Here is a 24,036-nt window from a genome sequence, read left to right on the forward strand (position 1 = left end):
TCAGGGAATTTATCTAGGGGTATAGTTAGCATTTTGAACCCACAGTTTTTTTGCTAAATTAATTAGAATTAGTATGTGAAGATGAAAATCTACTTTTTTTTCTGAAAAAACGTAGAAAATGTTAATTTTTTCATGGAATAAAAGAGAAAAAACACCAACATATGTAAAGCAATTTCTCCCGATTATAGCAATACCCCATATGTGGTAATAAACTGCTGTTTGGACCCACAGCAGGACTCAGAAGGGAAGGAGCACCATTTGGATTTTGAAATTCTGATTTTGCTGGAATAGATTTCAGTGCCGTGTCGCGTTTGAAATGCACTGGAGGGAACAAAATAGTGGAAACCCCCGGAAAGTGACCCCATTTTGGAAACTACACTCATCAAGGAATTTTTCTAGGGGTAAAGTTAGCATTTTGACCCCACAGTTGTTTTGCTGAATTCATTGGAATTATTCTGTAAAGGTAAAAATCGACTTTTTTTCTGAAAAAAGGTAGCCATTTTTAATTTTTACAAGGAATAAAGGAGAAAAAGCACTCCAACATTTGTAAAACAATTTCTCCTGATTACGGAAATATGCCATATGTGGTAATAAACTGCTGTTTGGACCCACAGCAGGGCTTAGAAGGGAAGGAGCGCGATTTGTCTTTTGGAGCTCAAATTTAGCTGAAATGGTTTTTGGGTGCCATGTCGCATTTGCAAAGCCCCTGAGAGGCCAAAACAGTGGAAACCCCCCAGAATTGGAAATTACAGCACTTAAAGAATCTATCTAGGGATATAGTGGGCATTTAGACCCAAGTCTTTTGCAGGATTTATTAGAATTAGGCCGTGAAAATGAATATCGACATTTCTTCCACTAAAATGTTGCATTTTTTCAATTTCACAAAAGATAAAGGGGGTAAAAGCTGCCCAACATTTGTAAAGGAATTTCTCCCGAGTACGGCAATACCCCACGTGTGGTCAAACGGTTTTTCATTAGAAAGTAATTAACCCTTTCTTGACTGATCCATTTTTTTCTTTTCCTTTTTAGTTTTTTCCTCCCCGCGTTCCAAGAGCCACAACTTTTTTATTTTTCAGTCAATAGAGCGGTATGAGGGATTATTTATTGAGGGACGAGCGGTCGTTTTTATTGGTACCATTTTTTGGTACATACAACTTTTTGAGCACTTTTTATTACATTTTTAGGTAGAGCCAAGGTGACCAAAAAACTGTGATTTTGCAGTTTTAAATTCTTTATTTTTCACGTGAGACGCTCCATACATCACCCCCCACACTACGACATGCTATGTCGTGGTGCGCGCAGGGGTTAATGTGCAGCGGATGGTGCCGAGTGAAAATTAAAATTTTCCACTCATATGCCATTTTAGTGCACTACATGTTATGCCCAGTTTGTGCCACTGAAGACAAATACCTCATAAAATATTAACCGGGTTCTCCTGGGTATGGCGATTCCATATCTATGGACGTAAACTGGTGTTTAGGCACGCTGCAGGGCTCAGAAGGGAGGGAGCGCCTTTTGATTTTGGGGCGCAGATGTAGCTTGGTAGCAGTTCTGTGTGGGGTTTTACTGGTGTTTGTTTATAATGTGGGGGCATATGTTATCTGTGCGGAGTACATCAGGGTACATGTTATCTGTGCGGGGTACAGCAGGGTATAATAATTCAGTAAATAAATAATAATCCGCAGATATGTGGCCGGAGTCGCACTGATAAATGGCGCCCGATCTTATCTGCTTTTGGAACACTGCACATTTTGCATCGCCATATTCTGAGAGCCAGAACGGTTTTATTTTTTCTCCACCGGAGCCGTGTGAGGGTTTATTCTTTGCGGGACAATCTGTAGTTTTCATTGGTACCATTTTGGGGTACCAGAAATTTTTTTGATCACGTTTTATTCCATTTTTTGGCAAGCAAGGTGACCAAAAACCTTCAATTCTGACAAGGTTTTTTATTCTTTTTTTTTATGGCGTTCACCCTGGGCTATAAATTACCATTATATTTTATACTGCGGGTCAGTACGATTACGGCGATACCATATGTATATAATTTTTTTATGTTTTGCAGCGTTTATGCAATAAAATCACTTATTTATAAAATAAATTATTTTTTGTGTCACCATATTCTGAGAGCCATAACTTTTTTATTTTTCAGTCAAAAAAGCGGTGTAAGGGCTTGTTTTTTGCGGGACGTGTTGTAGTTTGTATTGGTACTATTTTGGGGTACATGCGACTTTTTGATCACTTTTTATTGTATATTTTGGGGGGGTTGGTAACCCAAAAAATTGTGATTCGGGCACTATTTTCCGTTTATTTTTTTTGCGGTGTTCACCGTGAGGGAAAAATAATATTACAGTTTTATAGTTGGGGTCGTTACGAACGCGGTGATATCAAATATGTGTACTTTTTTTAACGTGTTACATTTTTTTCCTATAATAAAAGACTTATTATAGGAAAAAAAGCATTCTTTGTTTAGGTCACTTCTAACTTTTATTTTTACACTTTTTAAAAACATTTTTATTATCTTTTTTTTTACTTGTCCCACTAGGGGACACTTAGACTTGCAGCTCTGATCGCTGCTGGAACACATTACACTACCTACGTAGTGTAATGTGTTCTAACTGTCATTGTGACGCGACAGTCACACTGACAGGAAGCATCGGAGGACCGGCCGGAGGCTGATCCTCCGAGGCTTCCGTACATGGCAACCCGGAGGTCATAGTCTGGCCTCTGGTTGTCGTGAGAAGGATCGCCAGCCCCCGCAAATACATGTGGGGAGCTGCCGATCCGCTGTAAACCTCTTCAATGTGGTGATCGCAATCGACCACCGCATCGAAGGGGTTAATTGCCGATTTCAGTGGCGACAGGCCGCTGATCGGCAACGGGGAGAGCAGGGCTGACACCCTGCACAGTTAACCGCCGCTGCGGTGTAGCGCCGCACGGTGGTTAACTGTCAAAGCACTGACGTTAGTGCACGTCAAGGTGCGCAAAGTGACTGCTCACATTGACGTGCATTAACGTCAAGGTGCAGGAAGGGGTTAAAAACATCTTAATGTTCGTAAATAGCACCGCATATGTAATTTTAATAAAGTGGCAAATGTGGCTTCCGTCCTTGGCTGCTACACAGTACTAGGGTTATTGTTTGCGGGCCAATTTCTATCCGACAGGTCCGCGTCAAAGAACATTTCCCTCAATAATATTGGAAATAAAAAAATAAAAGAACAGTATATAAATTCCTTAATTGTGCGCTTTGGACAAGTTAAAATACAATCTGTCCATTTCTTGGCTATATCCGTTTCTGGGAAGAACAATTGCCAACCAATATTGCTGACTTTACAGCTCACAGAGATTTCACAGGCTCTATAATTTGGCTGCTTCTGCTTCGTTCTGCAATGATCCATTATCTGCTCCAGTACTGCTGCATACATGGGTGAGCCTACCCTGTGGAAGCTGCAATATTGGATGTCAAACAGCTTTTCTCCCAGCCAGACATTACTGAAAATACCGGTCAACAACGGGAAAGAAACTCAAGGAATTACGGTAAAGTCACACTGCCTATTACACAGCACACATTAAAATGAATAAAGGTCCATTGACATCAATGGTTATCACCGCTAGCCATCACACAACAGCACCCCCTTCTATTACTTCTGCATGAAATTACTTTACTATTCAAAATCAGTCCTATAAACTACTACTGCAACCATGGCAACAATATACAAATTTCCAAGTAAACTTTTGCCACATGTACTACATTTTATGTTAACTTCTAAAGTAAAACCAAACTGAAGAGCATCACGGTGGTTCAGTGGTTAGCTGCTGCCTTACAGGGTTGGGGTACTGGGGGGACAACATCTGCATAGTTTGTATGTTCTCCCCGTATTTGCATGGGTTTTCACTGGGAAACCCAGATGAGACTTGACAATGGAAAGTGTAAGGCCTGATTCACACGAACAAGTGCAAACTCTGACAGGAAAAACGTCTGTCTTTCACGTCCGAGTCGCACCTGTTTTGTGAAAATGGACGAAAATAGGACATGTCCTATTGTTTCGCGGGCCCTTCCACATGGTCCATTGAAACAATGGCCATGTGAACGGCCCCGTTAGTCTGAATAAGCCCTAAGAGTTGCAGCTGCACAATCTCTTTCGGCGATTATATTATTACAGTGAAAGCAACAATCCTCCACATATCGGCAAAGCTTTTACTTATGATGTTCGATTAGAAAGACATACAGGATTTACAAAACAGACCTTCTGGTGAAAATAAGATAAATGTATCCCTAATGAAATAAAATAATCACTTCAATGTCGAAAGTAGTTTTTATTAAATATCGTATATCACTATGAAGTCTTGTTAATTCTTAGATGGTGCAGGAGGAACCCATTCCTCAATCTTCTTGCGAGTGGTAGGATATGGTACATACTGTTCTGGAGTGGCAGTCAGATTGAATTTGTGATTCTCCCATACATATTTATGAGTGGTGGGAGGATGAGAAGTTGGAGGCTCCTCCACCATGCAATGCAGCCAGCGATGCCTAGAACAAGATAACAGTTTCCATTTAAAACATATGACAGAACTGAAGTTACTGCTGCATAAAAGAATCCACTGGAAGTTCTCCATCCACTATCCTTTAAAAGGAGGATTAACCCACTGTTTGGACATATACATACATAAAAAATGTTTTTATTTATTTATTTATTAAGAGTGAGCTATGCAAATAACTGTTGTGACAGGATCTGCCGCGTGGAGCAAATGAGAGAAAACATAAGCCAGGATCCAAGAGCCATTAAAGAGGCTCTGTCACCAGATTTTGCAACCCCTATCTGCTATTGCAGCAGATCGGCGCTGCAATGTAGATTACAGTAACGTTTTTATTTTTAAAAAACGAGCATTTTTGGCCAAGTTATGACCATTTTTGTAATTATGCAAATGAGGCTTGCAAAAGTCCAAGTGGGTGTGTTTAAAAGTAAAAGTCCAAGTGGGCGTGTATTAGGTGCGTACATCGGGGCGTTTTTAATACTTTTACTAGCTGGGCGCTGTGAAGAGAAGTAACATCCTCTTCTCTTCAGAACGCCCAGCTTCTGACAGTGCAGATCTGTGACGTCACTCACAGGTCCTGCATCGTGACGGCCACATCGGCAGCAGAGGCTACAGTTGATTCTGCAGCAGCATCAGCGTTTGCAGGTAAGATCGACTTACCTGCAAACGCTGTTGCTGCTGCAGAATCAACTGTAGCCTCTGGTGCCGATGTGGCCGTCACGATGCAGGACCTGTGAGTGACGTCACAGATCTGCACTGTCACAAGCTGGGCGTTCTGAAGAGAAGAGGATGTTACTTCTCATCAGAGTGCCCAGCTAGTGAAAGTATTAAAAACGCCCCGATGTACGCACATAATACACACCCACTTGGACTTTTACTTTTAAACACACCCACTTGGACTTTTGCAAGCCTCATTTGCATAACTACAAAAATGGTCATAACTTGGCCAAAAATGCTCGTTTTTTTTAAATAAAAACTTTACTGTAATCTACATTGCAGCGCCTATCTGCTGCAATAGCAGATAGGGGTTGCAAAATCTGGTGACAGAGCCTCTTTAAGTCATATGTTGAAGAAAATAGGGACTGCTGTTAAAGTTCACAAAAAAAACAAACACCAATGTAAATTTACATAGCTTACTTAATGGCAGATGGTGCTAAAAAACTTCCATTAATGGGATAAGGCTGTGATAGCCTGATCCTAGCAATATGACCAGGATTTTAGAGAAAACAAACCAGTTCTCCGTCAGAAAAATAGACATGGTACGTTAATACAGAAGCACTGCTTGTACATTTGCGTTTTAGTTTCATGCATGTTTTTCGTACTTCGTTTACCATTAATCGGTACAGCCCCTTTAAATGATATAAAATGTTGGCCTTTGTTTTTGTGCGTTGTGTCGTGTGTTCGATTATGTACACTTGACAATTGCATGATTCCATACATAGGGCTTATAAAAAGACACTAGCTCCAAAATACAGTACATTCGGAAAGTCTTCAGACTCTTCCACTTTTTTCACATTTTGCTATGTTTCCCCCCCCCCCCCCCCCATCATCATTCTGCACTCAACACCCCATAATGACAAAGTGAAAACAGAATTTTAGAAATTTTTGCCAATTTGTTCAAAAGGAAAAATTGATTCCACATGGACAAAAGTATTCAGACCCTTTGCTACGATGCTTGAAATTTAGCTCTGGGGCTTCCCATTTCTCTAGATCATCTTTGAAATGTTTCTACACCTTGATTGGAGTCCACCTGTGGTATTCATTTTATTGGTCATGATTTGGAAAGACACACCCCTGTCTATATAAGGTCTCACAGCTGACAATGCATATCAGAGCAAAAACCAAGCCATGAGGAAGACAGAACTGCATGAAGAGCTCAGAGACAGGATTGTGTGAGGGCACAGATCTGGAGAAGGGTACAAAACAATTTCTGCTGCACTGAAAGTTCCCAAGAGCACAGCGGCCTCCATAATTCTTAAATGAAAGAAGTTTGGAACAACCCAGACTTTTTCTAGAGCTGGCTGCCCCACCAAACTAAGCAATCGGGGGAAAACTGCCTTGGTAATAGAGATGACCAAGAACCCAATGGTCACTCTGGCTGAGCTCCAAAGATCCTGTGTGCAGATGGGAGAAACTTCCAGAAGGTCAACAATTACTGCAACACTCCACCAATCTGGGCTTTATGGCAGAGTGGCCAGAAAGAAGCCTCTCCTTAGTAAAAGACACATGAAAGCCTACCTGGAGTTTGCAAAAAAAAGCACCTAAAGGACTCTCAGAAACAAGACTCTGATCTGATGAAACCTTGATTGAACTTTTTGGCCTCAATTCTAAGCGTCATGTATGGAGGAAACCAGGCACTGCTCATCACCCGCCCAATACCATCCCTACAGTGAAGTATGGTGGTGGCAGCATCATGCTGTGGGGTGCTTTTCAGCGGCTGGGACAGGGGGACTGGTCAGGGTTGAGGGAAAGATGAATGGAGCAAAGTACAGAAATATTCTTAATGAAAACCTGATCCAGAGTGATCCGGACCTCAGACTGGGCCCAAGGTTCACCCAACAAGACAATGGCCCTAAGCACATAGAGAAGTCAACACAGGAGTGGCTTAGGGACAACACTATGAATGTCCTTGAGTGGCCCAGCCAGAGCCCTGATTTGAACCTAAATCGAATATCTGTGGCCGTATAAGGGTTTAATGTCTGCAGCAATTAAACATGATCGAGTTGCAGGCAATTTTAAGAGCTTTGTTGCTTCCGGTCAGTATATAGCGTGAATCCAATATTTGTACAGTAGTCATTTAGTGGACTATGGAAGAAAGCAATAGTGATTTGCAAACACTGTGCGGTCACTTATGGAAATTATAAGAGCATGACAGAACTGAACTTTTCAAGTTTCATGGGTGACTAGGAAAGTTGCCAGTTTGCGGCACGTTAAGTCTTTACACATATTAGCAAACATTTACTAATAAGATTATGCCAGTTAAAGCTGGAAAAAGCTTTTCCACAAATATTTATGGCATATCAATTTGATATGCCTTAAATATCTGCCTAAAATCCAACCACGGGGGCACCAAACGATTCTGGGGACAGGGTACGCAGCCCCAACGGTGATCTTGCTGCACGCAAGTCTCCATTGAGCTACATGGGAGATACAGAAACAGCTAAGTGTCTTGAGTTACCCGTTTCCATATATTCCCTGAAGTTCAATGGCGAGTTATTCCACACATGCATTTAAATCTCTGCTAGGAGCGTGTCTTGGTTTCAGTTGGGTATCCCTGGGCACGAAACCCCATGAATCAGACACCAAATTATACGCCATAAATATTCATATTGGGAAAACCCTATTTTGTCCGGTAAAACGACAGACATCATGACGGATACCTGATGGAACATAGTAAAGTAATTGGGTTCAGTAGGGCGCCATCCGGCTCTTCCAGGTTTTTTTTTTCAGTGTTCTGCTACTATGTCCGAGCAGAACACAAAGGCTGAATGTTAGATGTGAACCCAGCCTAACACCTGCCCGGTCTTCTCGGTTCCGATCTTAACAAATGGAGGCACAGGACCTCTGTTCTCGTGATTGCTACATTTCCTAATAGTCAGATCACCACCAAATCAAACATTTACGGATTATCTTATGGATATACTGGTGGGAATGCCACTTCAAATACAAAAGATCTGCCATCACATTAACTCTTTACATGAAGACCTCTATATAATGCATTTATAGTACGATACAAGTCACGAACTGCACAGGCCACAAAGATAAATGTATAAATAATGATTATCGAAAAGAAGAGTAAACAAGCTCAAGAAAAAGGAGAGATTCGGTGTATATTTGGGAGACAAATGAGCTTCACCTTCTTCAATTCATTTTACCTATTGACAGGCGGGAAAATATTTTTTGTTCCATATTTTAACATGTCTCTGATGTACAGTACAGTATTGCAACAGTATTTAGGAAATGGCAAATATTTTGTACATTTTTTTTGGCTAGAATATCGCCATATGGTTCCTGTGTGGAACATTAACAAGAACTGGTCAGCTACTCCCTATTGTTCTGAAAAGAGCATAACAAGCCTAGATGGTGTAACGCTGAGAAAGACCACTTGGCAGAGCAAAATTATCTCCTCAGACATGTTCCAGGGGAAAGACAAAAACAAAAAAAGTGTCAGGGTACTTTTACACAGCCCGACGTGGGCCGTGTAAACAAGCAGCCATATGGTGACGAGCACTTGTTACTACGATCACCTGTCCCCATACATTTCCATCTGGTCGGCAGCACATCTTCCTGTTTACACAGGGAGAGGTGCTGCCGACAATGATAATATTGAAGGCATTTAAACCGATACAATCAGCATATAAACGAACGTTTGCTCATTCATCGGCTGATCGTTGCCTCTTTAAACAGGGCAGTTGTCGGGAACTCTCGTTTAGCCGATAATTACTAACTTTACCTTAGAAGCAATGACAGTGATGTCTCAATAGCAAATGGAATTCCCTCAAAGACAAAGTAGCAACTAATGATGAACTTTATAACCTGCGGTTAAGTTCTAATCTGCTACCTCCACCTTTTGGAATCTAAACCAACCAGCCGTCCATTCACCCTGATACATTACCTGTTAGGCCCCATGCACACAACCATAAAACCACAACACGGTCCACGGTTTTACGGACCCATTCAGTTCTATTGGCCGCGGACACCTTTCTGCATCGCTACTGATAGGTGTCTGATTTTTTGTGTTTTACGGGCAGTGCTCCCATACTTTGTATGGTAGCACGGGCCGAAAATGCGGGTGGCCGTCTGCCGACAGCCGTGCCCGCTGTCGCGGGCCGCGATTACGGGCACGGTCGTGTGCATGGGGCATTACTGCTGTGAAAAGCTAGGTCAGCAGCTTACAATGTGAAGCACTTGAATGCACAATGAGGACTACACGTTCGACCCAATACAGAGTATCAATGCCATCTTTTGCCATTGCATTTCATACATATTTTCCTTGCCCTGTATTCTAGAACTGCTACATGCTCTCTGATTACATCTTTCCCTGCCTGTTCCAGCTATAAAAATGGCCACCACAGCATGACACGTCACGCTTTTGCGACTACACTGCCCTCTCGTGGCGCCTTGTTGCTTACGTCTATGCGCACTCGCGTCTCGAGAGCGCACACACGGGGTATTTATCGGCGGTGTCTGCCGTTCACCTAGTACCATTCAGGTAATTATATCCCGTTCTTTCTAGTAATACATACACCTAATACATCATTTAAATCCTAATAGTAGCCACCGCAGCAGTAGGCCACCATTGGCCTTCTCTGAATCAAACTCCTCCCACCATTCAGTACAAATGGAGCGTCAGTCACCTCTCCTGTCAGTACCCCTTGATAAAGCTACCGCGAAACGCACGTCGGGGCTCGCGGTGTGGTGTTCACCTGTAGGCTTACTATGACTAATACTGGTTGGTATAGATCCAGGGACCGGGTTTGATCTGCGGTTACTCCCTGGATACCTTATATGTTTACACTCACACACATACCAGAGTATGTTGTGTGTTTTTTCCTTTCCATATTCGTTTTTGGTGCATTATTTGTTCTCTTGTGTAGGCATGGTTGCATGCATCACACTTGTGGTCTTTTGATTCCCTTATCTATAGCATGCCTTCCTGAGTTACCTTTCACAGATTTCTGATCTTGTTCCATTCAGAGTATACTTCATTTGTCATAGCCTCAGTGTTCTCCACATCTATGCATTTTAATTGTTTGTTCTATTTTAGGTCCTGATGGCCAATATGTTTTTATGTGTATTTCAATAAAGCATTATGATCATTACAAGGTACAAATGTGTACTTGTTGTTCTATTCTTTCCTTTTTTGGATGTGTGATAGGTCCACATGTACAGTTATAGGTATTCATTCTATATTTTTCTTTGTTACATGTGGACGTTAATTTGAAACGTTATCGTTTGGTCTGTATCTATATAGGTATTCATCAATGCCATCTTTGCTGGTAAGTTGAATAAGGTAGTTGCTTGTCATGGCACTCCCCCTGCTGTCAGACTTGGCAAGCAAGAAGTTGTGTGCAGGAACGAGAGACTGCCATACTTAAGTTATCCTACTGTCAAAACAGGTCAGCCCGCAAAAAACAACCCTTTAAGTAATGCAGTTGATGGAAAAATAAAAAAAACTTTATGGGTCTTGGAACATGGCGACAAAAACAAATTTATTTAGTAAATAATGAAAAATAAAATACATTTGGTTTCTATAAAAACCATCTCATCCTGCAAAAAAACACAAACACACACACACTTTTTGAGAGGGTTTCTCAAGTTTTTATAAAAGTTCCTCCTTTTATAAACGTGGACAATCCAATAAGTTTTAAGGCTGCAGGGTACTGAACCTCCCTACTATGGCCTCCTAAATCTCTCATATACCCTAGACTGATGACAGCAGCATGTATTGTGCAGACATAGAAGATAAAACAGCTTTCAGACACAGGTTGACACTGAAGCAGCAGAGAATGTATATTCTCCAAGAAGCAATCTGGAATAATTTATGCACATTTTAATGTTTTTGTATTTATAGATGGTTAGCATTATAATTTAAATAGCCATTCCACTCACCATTCAGGGGGCACCATACTTCCATCTAAATTCCAGTAGGTATATTTCCCATTCATCTCACTTGTATATTCTACCCACCGGTGACGTCCTGCAAGAAAACATAACATAACGAAAACATAACGTGTAAAGCATTGAGAGTCTGTTAACTAAGGCTTTACCAACCGTCCTAACAACATCAAAGAATCCAGGGCTGTGTTGCTTTCAAGTCTGGGTCATATTTGGACTCTTATTAGTCTTATGCTACAATCAAACGACAATGAAAAACGACCATGTGATGGCCGTGTTTGTTTGTTTTTTACGGCTATCACATGGCCGTTTTCAGAACAATGAAGTTCTATGGGTATATTCACATGGCCGTTTTTAAAACGGCCTGTGAATACTGGCAGTGAAGAAATAAAACAATGTTCTATTTTCGGCCGTTTTCACAGCCCGACGGCCCTCATAGAAGTCAATAGATCAGTTAACAACGGTCGTTTTTTCAGAAATCAATTATTGTAACAGCCGTTAAAAGCGGATTCTACTTTAACCACGGAGCCCAGGGAAGCCCTTGACGTCACTGTCCATATATGGACAGTGATGTCAGGGCTTTCAACTATGGAGTCCCCGGACAGAGCATCTCAAGCTCTCTAGCCGGGAACTCCTGTCTTGGGAAAGCCCTTGACGTCACAGTCTGTGTATGGACAGTGACGTTAGGGGCTTTGAGATGCAGGAATCTCCGGCCAGACAGGATTATCTGGCCAGGGATATTTGCATTATAATGCCCCTAACGTCACTGTCCACATGGACAGTGACGTCAGGGGTTCCTCCAGTAGCGGAATTCCCGGCCAGAGCGTCAGCAACACTCTGGCTGGGGATTCCGCTCTTAGGCCAGGTTTACACGAGCGTGTGCATTTTGCGCATGCAAAAAACGCGGCGCTTTGCGTGCGCAAAAGGCACTTAACAGCTCCATGTGTCATCCCCATATGATGCGCAGCTACGTGATTTTTGCGTAGCCGCCATCATTATGACACTCCGTTTGGATGTTTGTAAACAGAAAAGCACATGGTGCTTTTCTGTTTTCATTCATAGTTTGACAGCTGTTGCGCGAATCACGCTCGTCCCACGGAAGTGCTTCCGTGAGGCATGTGTGATTTTCATGTACCCATTGACTTCAATGGGTGCGTGATGCGCGAACAATGCACAAATATAGGACATGCCCCATAGACTAACATAGATCCGTATGACGCGTGAAAATCATGCGCGTTGCACGGACGTATATCACGCTTGTGTAAACGAGCCCTTAGAGGGAGCCCTAATAGCGAGATCTACAGGGTGGGGTGTAGCGTGGCACTATATGGGCACTATCTAGAGGGGACACTGTCGCTACCTACATGAGCTGTGTGTGTGTGTGTGTGTGTGTGTGTGGCACTATCTACAATAGTCACTGGCACTTTCTTCAGGGGCATTGTGGCACTATTTACACGGGCATTGTGGTGTTTTCAGGGAGTTGGGACAAAAAAAAAAATCACTGAAAATTTAAAACAATACTTTTTTTTGTAACGGCCATGAAAAACGGATGGCAAACGCCTATTAAAAATGGTCAGGCAGACTTGAGATGATTGGACATTTGGAGACACACGGATGCAAAACAGCCATAAAAAAGTGACAGATCAGTGGGAATATAGCCTTAAAGTGGACCTGTCGCTAGGCCATATCTCTGGAACGGAGGGGGGGGGGGTTCCGGGGGGGTCCAGGAAGTTAAAAAAAAACAAAAAAACAAACAAACAAGAACAATACAGCACTGGAATCAGCACGATTCAGGTCAGTTAACCAGTTGAACTTATATGACCTAGTGACGAGTCCTCTTTAAAAAAAAAAAAAAAAAAGGTGTATCACCATAGTTTTGATTCTATTAGGTAAATCCCTGTTCAGATTTAGCTTGAAGCTGGTCATACAGTAGAGATTTTGGTGGGCCGAAATTGGCCAGATACAGACCATTTTCTGCTAACCATGGTTTCTTTTAGGACATGAAAAAGTGTCACAGATACTGACCTAAGTCAGAGACCTGTGGAAATTCTATCTGCCGTCTCAGATTTTTCCTGGCGTTGTTGGGTGCGGTCGTTAGAAAGCAATTTACGCCAAACTACAGATCTGCATCCTATTAATAGAAGCCCAGATCAAGGCAGAGATCGATTGTCGAATTGTTTTATCTAAAGACGACAACCTTCACAAACCAACCATAAAATGGCAAGTTGTTCAGAAAAAGGCAATCTGAAATCCCCAACGTATGGTCAGCTTTAGGCTCGTGGACTACCTCTGGCTAAAGTCCATTCATATAAACACAAAGATGCAAAATCAGCATGTTGGTACATGTAATTACCCAGAAGGATTAAAGATTAATTATTGTTTTATTCTTTTTTTTTTTTAGATATTATTTTAGGAAAAGTGATTAAACGGCTTTACTAGAAACCTGCAATGCAGCCTTAGGGTATGTTCACACACCTAATAAAAAACGTCTGAAAATACAGAACTGTTTTCAAGGGAAAACAGCCTCTGATTTCCAGCTGTTTTTCAAGCAACCTGCGTTTTGCAGCGTTTTTTTACGGCTGTTTTTGGAGCAGTTTTTCTATTGAGTCAATGAAAAACGGCTCCAAAAACGGCTAAGAAAGTGACTTTTTTTAAAACGACCGCGGAAAAAACGCCCTGTGGGAACGGAACACTGTTTTTCCCATTTAAATCAATGGCCAGATGTTTGGAGGCGTTCAGTCCCCGCATATTTAGACATTTTTCGGGACGTTTACGGCCCAAAAAACAGATGAAAATAGGTCGTATACCTTTACATCTACACAAAGCCACACATTTTTAAATGTGGATTTTCCATAGCAGAGTTTGCAAATAAAATTTTGGATTGATTCGAGAATAGTTGACTTATCAGGCACAACTAAAGAGCAGTCTTACCAAAGAAGTAACGCTTGTCCTGAAAATATTTGTTGCCATACTTGTCAATGCCAATGAGTGCCCCAGTTTTCAATTCACCAGACCTACAAAATAAGGACATAAAGAATAAATAAAACTTATATTATATATATATATATATAATATATCTCATTTTATACTTAAAATACAATTCTGTTTTAAACCCCTCCCACACCAGAATCATGAATGTACGCTTGATACGGGAAGCAGTTCCCCCTTCCTCTGAGTGATGATGGCTGCACTTAAGTTTGCCATACACATGAGAAAAAAATAAAGTCAGCCGAACCTAACAAGGGGGCACTCCCTCCGTCTGGAAAAAGAAAGGTTCAACCTGCAGAGGCGACAAGCCTTCTTTACTGTGAATCTATGGAATAGTCACCGCAGGAGCTGGTCACAGCAGGGACTGTAGATGGCTGTAAAAAAGGCTTACATAATTTCCTAGAACAAAAAAAAATATTAGCTCCTATGTGTAGAAATTTTTTACTTCCCCTTTCCCATCCCTTGGTTGAACTTGATGGACGTGTCTTTTTTCAACCGTACAAACGATGTAACCTGCTGAGACTGGTGGAATAGGCTTACAATTTCATGTGTACTGGGGCCGGTTGACTGTCCCAGGACATAAGACTTTGGGAGAAAGAGGGATTGGGCATGTTGGATGTCGAGACTTTCCCATTGAAAAAAAACAAAAACAAACAAAACGTTTTCATTTATCTCCCTCCCATGTTTGAACTGGACGCTATGCATTTCTTCAAGCATGCTATGTAACTATTCTCAAGTATGCTGGATCGAATCCCATCTTTATGAAACATGTTGTTAAGACTAATGTCCCCGATTCCTTTTATATTGCGTCCACTCCCAATTACTCTAAATGTTGAGGCTTACATCTCACAAAACCAACATTTTAAACATATTTCATATGCCCATACAGTGTGAAAAGTCTCCGGCATGTGCACAACTGTGGCTGTTTGGAAGCTGAAGGTATGACATCACCGCTGGACTCATGCCAAACTGTGGCAACAACACCCCAGTGACCTATGATGTCTCCATCCTGATCAGTCATCACATACGCTAGTGCTCTACCTATGCCCCCTACCGCAGTTTATAGGGTTGGCACACCTTTTGAAGTCTCCACTCACTACCCATGACATCACCATCCATTCTGAGTGCCAGGCAATCACATTAAAGTCACCACGCTTGTAACATTACATGCACTGGTGCCCTTTAGGGGACCCACAAGACCAATGAGGTCACCAACAAGGACGTTGTCCCCCTAACATCAACCCCATGGGGCCAAAGCCCGCTATGGAGCCTTAAATAGGATGCATCTCGCCTCTGGCATTGCCACTTTTGCTACCTGGGCGCCATGGCTGTCTGGCAGCTCTGGGCCTCGGGACTTAATTTACAAGGTAAGCACTGTCCAACATGCCTCCCCATTTGACTTAATCACTTGTTCTGGGGCCTTAAAGGGGGCCATGTTAGACATGTCACTGATACAGTTCATTATGATGTTAAACATACAGCTTCCCCCATGGCAGCGATTTTGGCTGCTGTGATGTCATCACCTGCTACTTAAAGGGAATGCACTATTTCTGCTGGCATTTACCACCCTTGCTTCCAATGCTTTTTTATTTTGTTTTTAAAAAGTGGAGACGCACACAAAGACAAAAGGGAAAGCCACATAAAAGCAAACCTTCCATCAAACCACCAAGATTACTAATATTCGTGTTCAAAAGAGGGAGATGACACGGATCTCATCTGTAGTCATAATGGTTATTCTTCATTCTTTAACAGGATGTTAATCCGTTGAGTAATCGACTCGGTTTAGTCTATTTTCATATCCACTGCTGCTTACACCACTCACTCCCTTAGGGAGACAATCTCCAGCAGCTACACTTATGAAAGTGTGTTTAAATACGTAACTTAATATAAACGGGAGCTCTTGTACACTCATCATTTGTTTCACCAAACATTCCCTTTTCTATCTCTCTTCTCTACTACATCCTCTTACAGAGAAAAAAAAAACCACATACTGCACAACTCGTTGAATATTCCAGAGATATGTACCTGTGGAGCGAGATTCACCCATGCTATACGAGTGTAGAACGATCAACCTCCACAGAGCACACCAGACACCTCCCCGTCCTATTAATGATGGGACAAGGTAGCTGCACGCAAAACAAACTCCAGTGTTCATCTGGGCCTTCCTTATATTCGAGACCACCGGAGTTGCTTTGGAAACGGTATGTAGAGTCCATCCAGATGTAGCCCTGTTACAGGAAACTTACCTTACCGAGTCAGAATTTAAATATCTACAAAAGTTCTGGGTGGGCCAAGTTTTTGGCTCGGCTGCTAGTGACGGTAAGGCGGGAGTTATAATATTGGTGCACAAAAATTTTGCTTTTACATTAGTGTCCCAGGAACGTTATGATGAGGGTCGTTGGATCCATCTAGTGGTGGAACATGCAGGGGAAACTATTAGTATCCATAATGTTTATGGGCCAAAAGCGGCCAACACAGGGTTTTTTGGTCAATTGGAAGCCCAACTCCAGCAGGATCGCACTAAATTATTGGTACTAGGGGGAGACCTTAATACTGTACGGTCCTCTAGGGAAGATAGAAGTGTAGGGTCCATTTCGCATAGACAGAGGGATAGGATCTTGCCAGACTTTTTGAGACACACTGCCCTTACAGATGCTTGGAGGAGTTTACATCCCGATGCTAGGGAGTACACACACTTTTCTCATGTACATCAATCGTGGTCGCGTTTTGCTTACTTACTGGTGAACGAAGCCTTTTCCCGCCGGCTACGTGACACGGCAATAGAAGATCTCGTCATCTCTGACCACTCCCCGATTTCCATTACTTTGGCCGACACAGTAGCGAAGGGATTGGATTTTATATGGAGGTTCCCCTCCTTTCTGGCGATGGATGAGGGCTTTATACAGAAGCTAAGGGGATGGTGGACGGAATTTGATGGGGATAATGCGTCGCATCGTACGGACCAGTCTTTGTATTGGCATACAGCTAAAGCGGTAATTCGCGGGAAAATTATACAATTTATGGCTAATCTTAAACGTAAGACCACCGAAGGGTACAAGACGGCGAGCGAACAATTAAGGTGTGCATACACGGCATTTTTACAATCTCCGTCAGCGTCTCTGGGGGAGGCCTGGAGGGAAGCCAAGCGGCAATTTGATCAGTGGCTAGATAAAAAAGAAAGCATTTATCGGTCCCAATTTGATGCTGACCTTATGCGTTTCGGCAATAAAGCGGGCAAATTATTAGCACGCCTGGCGAAGGGGAGGTATACACTGTCGCACATTTTAACCCTTAAAGACACCAACGGAATCCCTACAGCGGATCAAAAAAAATTAACACTATTTTGCGTACATATTATCAAGCCCTTTATTCAGACACACCCATAGACCCCCAAAAAGGTAGGGAATTCTTGGAGAAGGTAAAGTTGCCTGGACTCACGCAGGAGCAGAACGATCTGCTGAGCGCAGAGATCACGGTGGAGGAACTCGCGAGTACCATTAGGACCTTATCTAACGGAAAGGCCCCGAGGCCGGATGGGTTCACGGGAGAATTTTTTAAAGTCCCTAAGAGAGAGAATCAGACCCATTTTGGTGGATTATTATATTTGACTAAAGACCGGTACGTTCCCAGCGGAGGCCAAAATAGCGCATATAAAAAGGTGCTGCCCAAGAAGGGGGAAGGATCCTCTTGACCCGGGGTCATATCGCCCCATCTCATTGATAGACCAAGACCAGAAATTACTCACAAAAATGTTAGCTAATCGCTTAGCCATGTATCTACCTACATTGGTGGGTAAATCCCAAGTGGGCTTTGTAAAGGGTAAGGCAGCCGTGACTAATCTGCGTAAGGTGTTGACGGTGCTAGAAACAGTCAGGCACAATCCCCAGCCAGGTACCCGACCGGCACTCTTGGCGCTAGACGCAGAGAAAGCTTTTGATAACATACAGTGGGAATGGCTGGGGATGGTGCTGGATAATATGAATGTCCAGGGAGCCTTTCGGATCTTTTTGAAATGGGTCTATACTAATCCCCAAGCGCGCGTTTACTCCTCAGGATTTTTGTCGGCTCCCTTCCAATTGTATAAAGGGACCCGGCAGGGATGTCCCCTGTCGCCACTTTTATTTAATCTAGCCCTGGAACCTATGGCTAGATTTCTGGAAGAGTCTGCAGTATTCAGAGGTATTCAGGTGGGGTCTTTGGCGGTTAAGTTAGCCTTGTTTGCTGACGATGTTATACTTTTTATGTCAAATCCTCAAGAACACTTACTGCCGATCTTTCATTTTTTGCAGGACTTTGGGCAATGCTCGGGATACAAAGTCAATATAGCTAAAAGCGAACTGCTGGAGTTGGGCAAACCGTTACCTGGGACTTTTTGGCAATCCTTGGGATGCGGGATATCCCCAGTGAAACAGTATCTTATCTAGGCATTAAGATAGGGAAGGTGCCTGAAACCCTGTATGGCATGAATTATCCACCGCTGTTTAAAAAAATACAGGCGGAACTCACCAGATGGTGTCAGTTGCCGATATCCCTTCTGGGAAGGTGCCACTTGATTAAGATGGTTAGTTTCCCCAGACTGCTATATCCCTTTCAAACACTCCCGCTCTTGCTGAAACATGTGGATGTCTCCAAACTGAATTCCGCATTTACAAAATTGATATGGGCAGGAAAGAGGCCTCGAATTGCACTCACTAAGCTCATGATGGGCAAGCATGAGGGGGGGGCTGAAGTTTCCTAATATTAGGGGATACAATGTGGTATGTCTCTTTCGTCATCTAGTGGATTGGCTCCATGAAACGAACCATTATTCCAATTTAGAGCTGGAAGGGGAGCACGCCTCACCCTGGAACTTAAAAGCCTTGTTACACTGTAGAGTTGCTTCTCCTCCGTGCCGTCTCAAAACCTCCATTGTGCTGAGAGATACAGTCCTAGCCTGGAAAGCGGTTCGCAAATTTTTTGACTTGCCTCACCTGCTCTCTAAACATATGCCGTCGTGTGGACACCCAGAATTCCTACCGGAAGTAGACAGTGGGGATAGATTTGCCTCTTGGGGGGATGCAGGTATTAGCAGTGCAGGGGATCTTATGCATACAGAGGAAAGGAGATGGTTAACCGGGTCGGAAATCAGAGCTAAACTGAGACCCTTAGAGGGCAATGTTAATTTTTTACAAGTTCTCCAGGTGCGTTCATTCTGTACCTCAAGGCTCAGAGATTTGAATACGGAAGCCACCACTCATACTCTAGATGAGGTCATAGGCCCAACGGTTCTTCGGGCGACTATCTCGAGGTTGTATAGAGCACTCAGGGATTATTTTGTCCGCCCGCGACCACGGGCTATGTTCAAAGCCTGGGAACGATGGACTCAAGATCCGGCTATAGGAGAGATCATATTGGAGGGTTGGGAGATGGTACGGAAGGTGATCGTGAACGAGAGCTGGAGGGAAACCTATTTTAAACTAATACATTCGGCTATATATGGCTTCGATATTTTACCTTCGCAGTCCTTCCCCGATCGCATTACGAGTTGTCCCAAATGCAACACCCCCCTGACGAATTTGTGGCACGGAGTATGGGGCTGTGCTCATGCTGAACAATACTGGGTGATGGTACACCGCTATATTTTGGATCATTGGAAGGCGAAACTTCAAATGACGCCTCAAGCGCTGCTGTTCCATCAGGCGCGACCGCCAGAGGAAGAGGGTGCTCGAGGGATGAGATCTCCTCCCCCCTTGGTGCACACAATTTTACTGGTGGCCTTCAGATGCCTTCTATGTAAATGGATGGAAACTGATACACCGGGTCTGGACATGATTGTGTCTCGCTTGAAACAATTACTAGCTCTTGAGCGGGTGGAGGTAGAAAGAAGGAAAGAAAAGGGAGCCAAGAAGTTATTTGCTAAGTGGCAAATATTTATAGAAACGCAGTGCACAGCGGCTGAGGTGGTGGAAATAGTTACGCCTTTCTGGCACACAGCGTGGTATCATACGCAGCTTCTGGCTGGCATTTTAGGAAGCTTACAACTTCAGTCTAGATAGGGGATAGATGGGGCGTTGCGACTCTTTGATGACTTAAAGAGGCTCTGTCACCAGATTTTGCAACCCCTATCTGCTATTGCAGCAGATAGGCGCTGCAATGTAGATTACAGTAGCGTTTTTATTTTTTTAAAACGAGCATTTTTGGCCAAGTTATGACCATTTTTGTAGTTATGCAAATGAGGCTTGCAAAAGTCCAAGTGGGTGTGTTTAAAAGTAAAAGTCCAAGTGGGCGTGTATTATGTGCGTACATCGGGGCGTGTTTACTACTTTTACTAGCTGGGCGTTCTGATGAGAAGTATCATCCTCTTCTCTTCAGAACGCCCAGCTTCTGACAGTGGAGATCTGTGACGTCACTCACAGGTCCTGCATCGTGACGGCCACATCGGCACCAGAGGCTACAGTTGATTCTGCAGCAGCATCAGCGTTTGCAGGTAAGTCGATCTGTGTCTGTGTCTGTGTCTGTGTGCTGTGTCTAACTACCTCAAACGAGGCAGCTGTCACTATTGCAATGTGATGTGTGAATAGTAACTTATACATCTTATAAATTCCAATTCACAAATACTGATCTTAACCAGTTGTATAACTACAGTAAACTTGGCTGTAAAGAAAAAAAAAATATATCAAAAACACACCCAGGCAATGTAGGTCTGGCTCCAGCATTCGGCCGATATAGCCAAGGGAAGTTTTGCCAATACATTATTGCAATACATGGCCACATTCATATGAAACGAAAGAGCAGTCCATGAAGGCAGGAGTCGCTCCTAGCAGCTCTCCGCTCTGGTTAATAAAAGGAGTCCTGGGCTGAGGACCCTCCACTCTATGACATCTATATGCTTTAAAAGGAAAGGTGTCACAATTTTTTTTATTTATCTGATGTGTTTTAAGTTTCGGGCCTATTTTTTTATTATTATTTTAATGTGTTCCGTAATGTAACTATTTATGGGTGTGTTATGAATTTTGTGGGGGCAGCCATCTTTATTAGCATCTGTGTATGTGTTTCTTCACAGCATACCCAGAGCATAGGAGACTAGGGACGGGAGCCGACCCATTCTACTACGCTAGTGCCCTTCTAACTGTAAACCGTGCATGTTCTTTGGAATGCGCAGTACACAGCGCCTTTCGATTCAAGAGGGAAGGGAGCCATTTTATTGAAGCAGCAGCCCCTGCAGTCATTGCAGGAGCTGCCGCTAATTCAAATGAATTGCTTAGGCCCCGCCTGCTGTAAATGCAGGACCGCTCGGCAATTCATTTATTTTGAAGGAACAGCAGCAAGCGCCGCTGCTCCCTTTAGTCCCCGTTCCTACTGTCAATCGCCGTGTAGCAGCGGTTCACAGTATTACAGCCTTCTCTCATTCAAGTGAATAGAAGGCTGTAATACTGCGAACCACCACTAGACGGCGATTCACAGTAGGAGCAAGGAATGAAAAAGAAGTGGTGCTCGCCGCTGCAATCCCTTCAGCCCCGCTCCTACTGTGAATCGCCACGTTGCTACACAGCGATTCACAGTAGGTGCAATGAATGAAGGAGAAGCGGCGTATGAGCGCCGTTGATGCTGCAAAGCCGCCGATAAGCGGACTTGCTTTAAAAAAACGCGTTGTATGTACTAACGCCGCGCTTTCCCATTGATGTAAATGGAAAGCTTAATCAAGAGTTTGATGCGTTTTTAGCCACGTAAAATGTGCCAAAAAACACGTCAAATCCACACTGTGTAAACCGGTCAAGTGAAAAGTCATTCACCACAGGGTCTCCCCCTTGACTTTCATCATTCTGAGCCTTTTGGTGTGTCATAGAGCTCCGACAGCTACCATTGTAAAATCACTTCAAAATCGAGCTGGACACTACTTGACAATTTGAAGACGCCTTTTCCTGGCTTGTAGCCAAAAATAGGGAGGGGAAGGGGGGGGGTGAGTCTCCCTCCCACATTTACAGCAGCTGTAAGTCAGGTTGCTTTGCCTGATTCACCTTGCTGTAATTCTGGGAAGTGCACCCTCTGGTGACCCACATAGGAAAACCATGTAAAATTATTATTTAATTTTCAAATAGAAAAATAAAGTAACTTTCACTAAAAAAAAAAAATTGTTTTCATTCGCAACACATTCCCTTTAACAAGACATATGAAGAAAACCCATATTTATGAGACAGGGTTTTCCGAGACCCAAAACATGCCCCCAATCCACCAAATACCGTGCAAGTAAGCAAATTACTTACTTTGACAAAATGGCGATATGGTACAGTTTTGTCAGTGGGTGATGTGATGCCGCTGGAAAAGTTCCCACGACTTCCGCTGAGGTCATGTACACTACATCCAAGGAACTTTGCTACTCAATGTACATGTGCGTCATCTCGGACATCATGAACAGTGTATCAGACATACTGCTCCTTCCACTGCATGCGCCGATAGGATTGAGAGATGTATGCGCAGTTTCAACTATCCATTGCACCTGCACTTGATTCCCTATATATGCGCCATCCAATCACAACGCATATTGATTGAGCATGCCCCATTTAGCAGTTCCCCAACAAATACTCAGTCTTGCTGACAGTTTCTCTGTATAATTTACTTGTCAGGGATCAGAGGAATGCCATTATTAATGCACATGCCCAGCAAGCCCTCTCCAATCAGATCAAGCTGATCTTATAATTACAATCAATAAAAGCCTTAATGAAACGGTTTTAAATAAAAGAGGACAAATATGGCGCCAGCAAGTGTAGTGGGCAGGCTTCACATCAAGGAGGTGTAGAGGGAGGATACAGAGCTGACAGAGATGCCAGCAAAGTAGCTTTAGAAACGTAGTGGGCACGGCTTCGCATGTCCCCTGGACCGGAAGTGGCGGATGTACTTTTAACTTTATGATTGTGTATATGTGGATTTTAGACCAGATTAGATAATTTTTTTAGGTATCAGAAAAACACATTTAATTAGCAAAACTAAAAACGTTAACACCAGTGTAAAGTGACATATGTAGGATTTTACTGACAATGCCCTTCCCCCTTTCTCCACCGGTTGGAGGCTACAGCTCCTACGCACACCCATGTGTCTCCATGGTTACAGACTACAAACAAACCGTGTGTAGTCTGATCCTGCAGTCACGTGTGACCTTCTACCAGCTGCTCCGTTCTTCTACTGTCTGTAGGCTACGAGGAAGAGGTGTGCAAAGCCTTTCACAATCCCCTCCTGTCTCCAAAAGCAAAACTCTTGTCCTCCTGAAACGTTCTGTAATTGAAGCATGTCACCACTAGCTGCCCAGGTCACAAGATGACAGGTAGAGCGAGCGATAAGGGACCACGCTCACAGCACATACATTTCCACTATTAAATTGTATGATGGCAGAATACATTTATATGTTGTATAAATGAGGATTATTCCTAAATCCAGGGACAGCAGCCAGCGGTTCAATAATAATAAAAAAAAAACTAGAGAGTGGTCCTTCAGTACCAACTATGTCTGTATGAAAGCCCCTACAGGGCGGTATAGCATCATCCCAGCACGATCATGGTGTCAGGAGCCGTTACATCCCTGACCTCAGCATTGCTGCCCATGTTACACCAGTTTACCAGTGTTTTATACACAAGCAGAGGCCGGTCAGTGACGTCTGCGCTACAAGGTGACAGCCAAGGTGGAAGGGACAGAAAGGACTGCTGCACCCCTATGTGGGGCTCAACAAGATGGCTGCCCGCATCTCCATATCTAACCTGAGCAGTTGCCAGAAAGAGCCGATGAGTCCGCCGTGTGCCCGGATTTGTTGCAGCGCCCTCCGAACTAACTGTGTGTACTCTGCCATATTGTGCCCAGCTGCACAGGCGGGGTCCGCCTCAAAAAGTGCTCCGACCGGAAACAGAAACCACCAACAAACAGTCCCAC

General features: G+C 43.3%; 1 protein-coding gene across 2 annotated transcripts; it reads right to left on the reverse strand.

Moving 5' to 3' along the window:
* Positions 1-4,294: 4,294 nt before the first annotated feature.
* Positions 4,295-24,014, reverse strand: NDUFA12 (NADH:ubiquinone oxidoreductase subunit A12). Of its 2 annotated transcripts, none has more exons than XM_075856847.1 (4): positions 23,868-24,014; positions 14,083-14,165; positions 11,146-11,233; positions 4,295-4,528 (listed from the first exon to the last, which is right to left on the reverse strand). In XM_075856847.1, the coding sequence occupies exons 1-4, from the start codon at positions 23,954-23,956 to the stop codon at positions 4,348-4,350; spliced, it is 441 nt and encodes a 146-aa protein (XP_075712962.1). In that variant the 5' UTR covers positions 23,957-24,014; the 3' UTR covers positions 4,295-4,347. The 2 variants fall into 2 exon arrangements, with proteins under 2 accessions (XP_075712962.1, XP_075712963.1); XM_075856848.1 differs by lacking the exon at positions 23,868-24,014 and adding an exon at positions 22,383-22,483.
* Positions 24,015-24,036: the final 22 nt, after the last annotated feature.

The sequence above is a fragment of the Rhinoderma darwinii genome, chromosome 3 (assembly GCF_050947455.1).
Source record: "Rhinoderma darwinii isolate aRhiDar2 chromosome 3, aRhiDar2.hap1, whole genome shotgun sequence".
In the NCBI taxonomy this organism is placed as follows: Eukaryota; Metazoa; Chordata; class Amphibia; order Anura; family Rhinodermatidae; genus Rhinoderma; species Rhinoderma darwinii.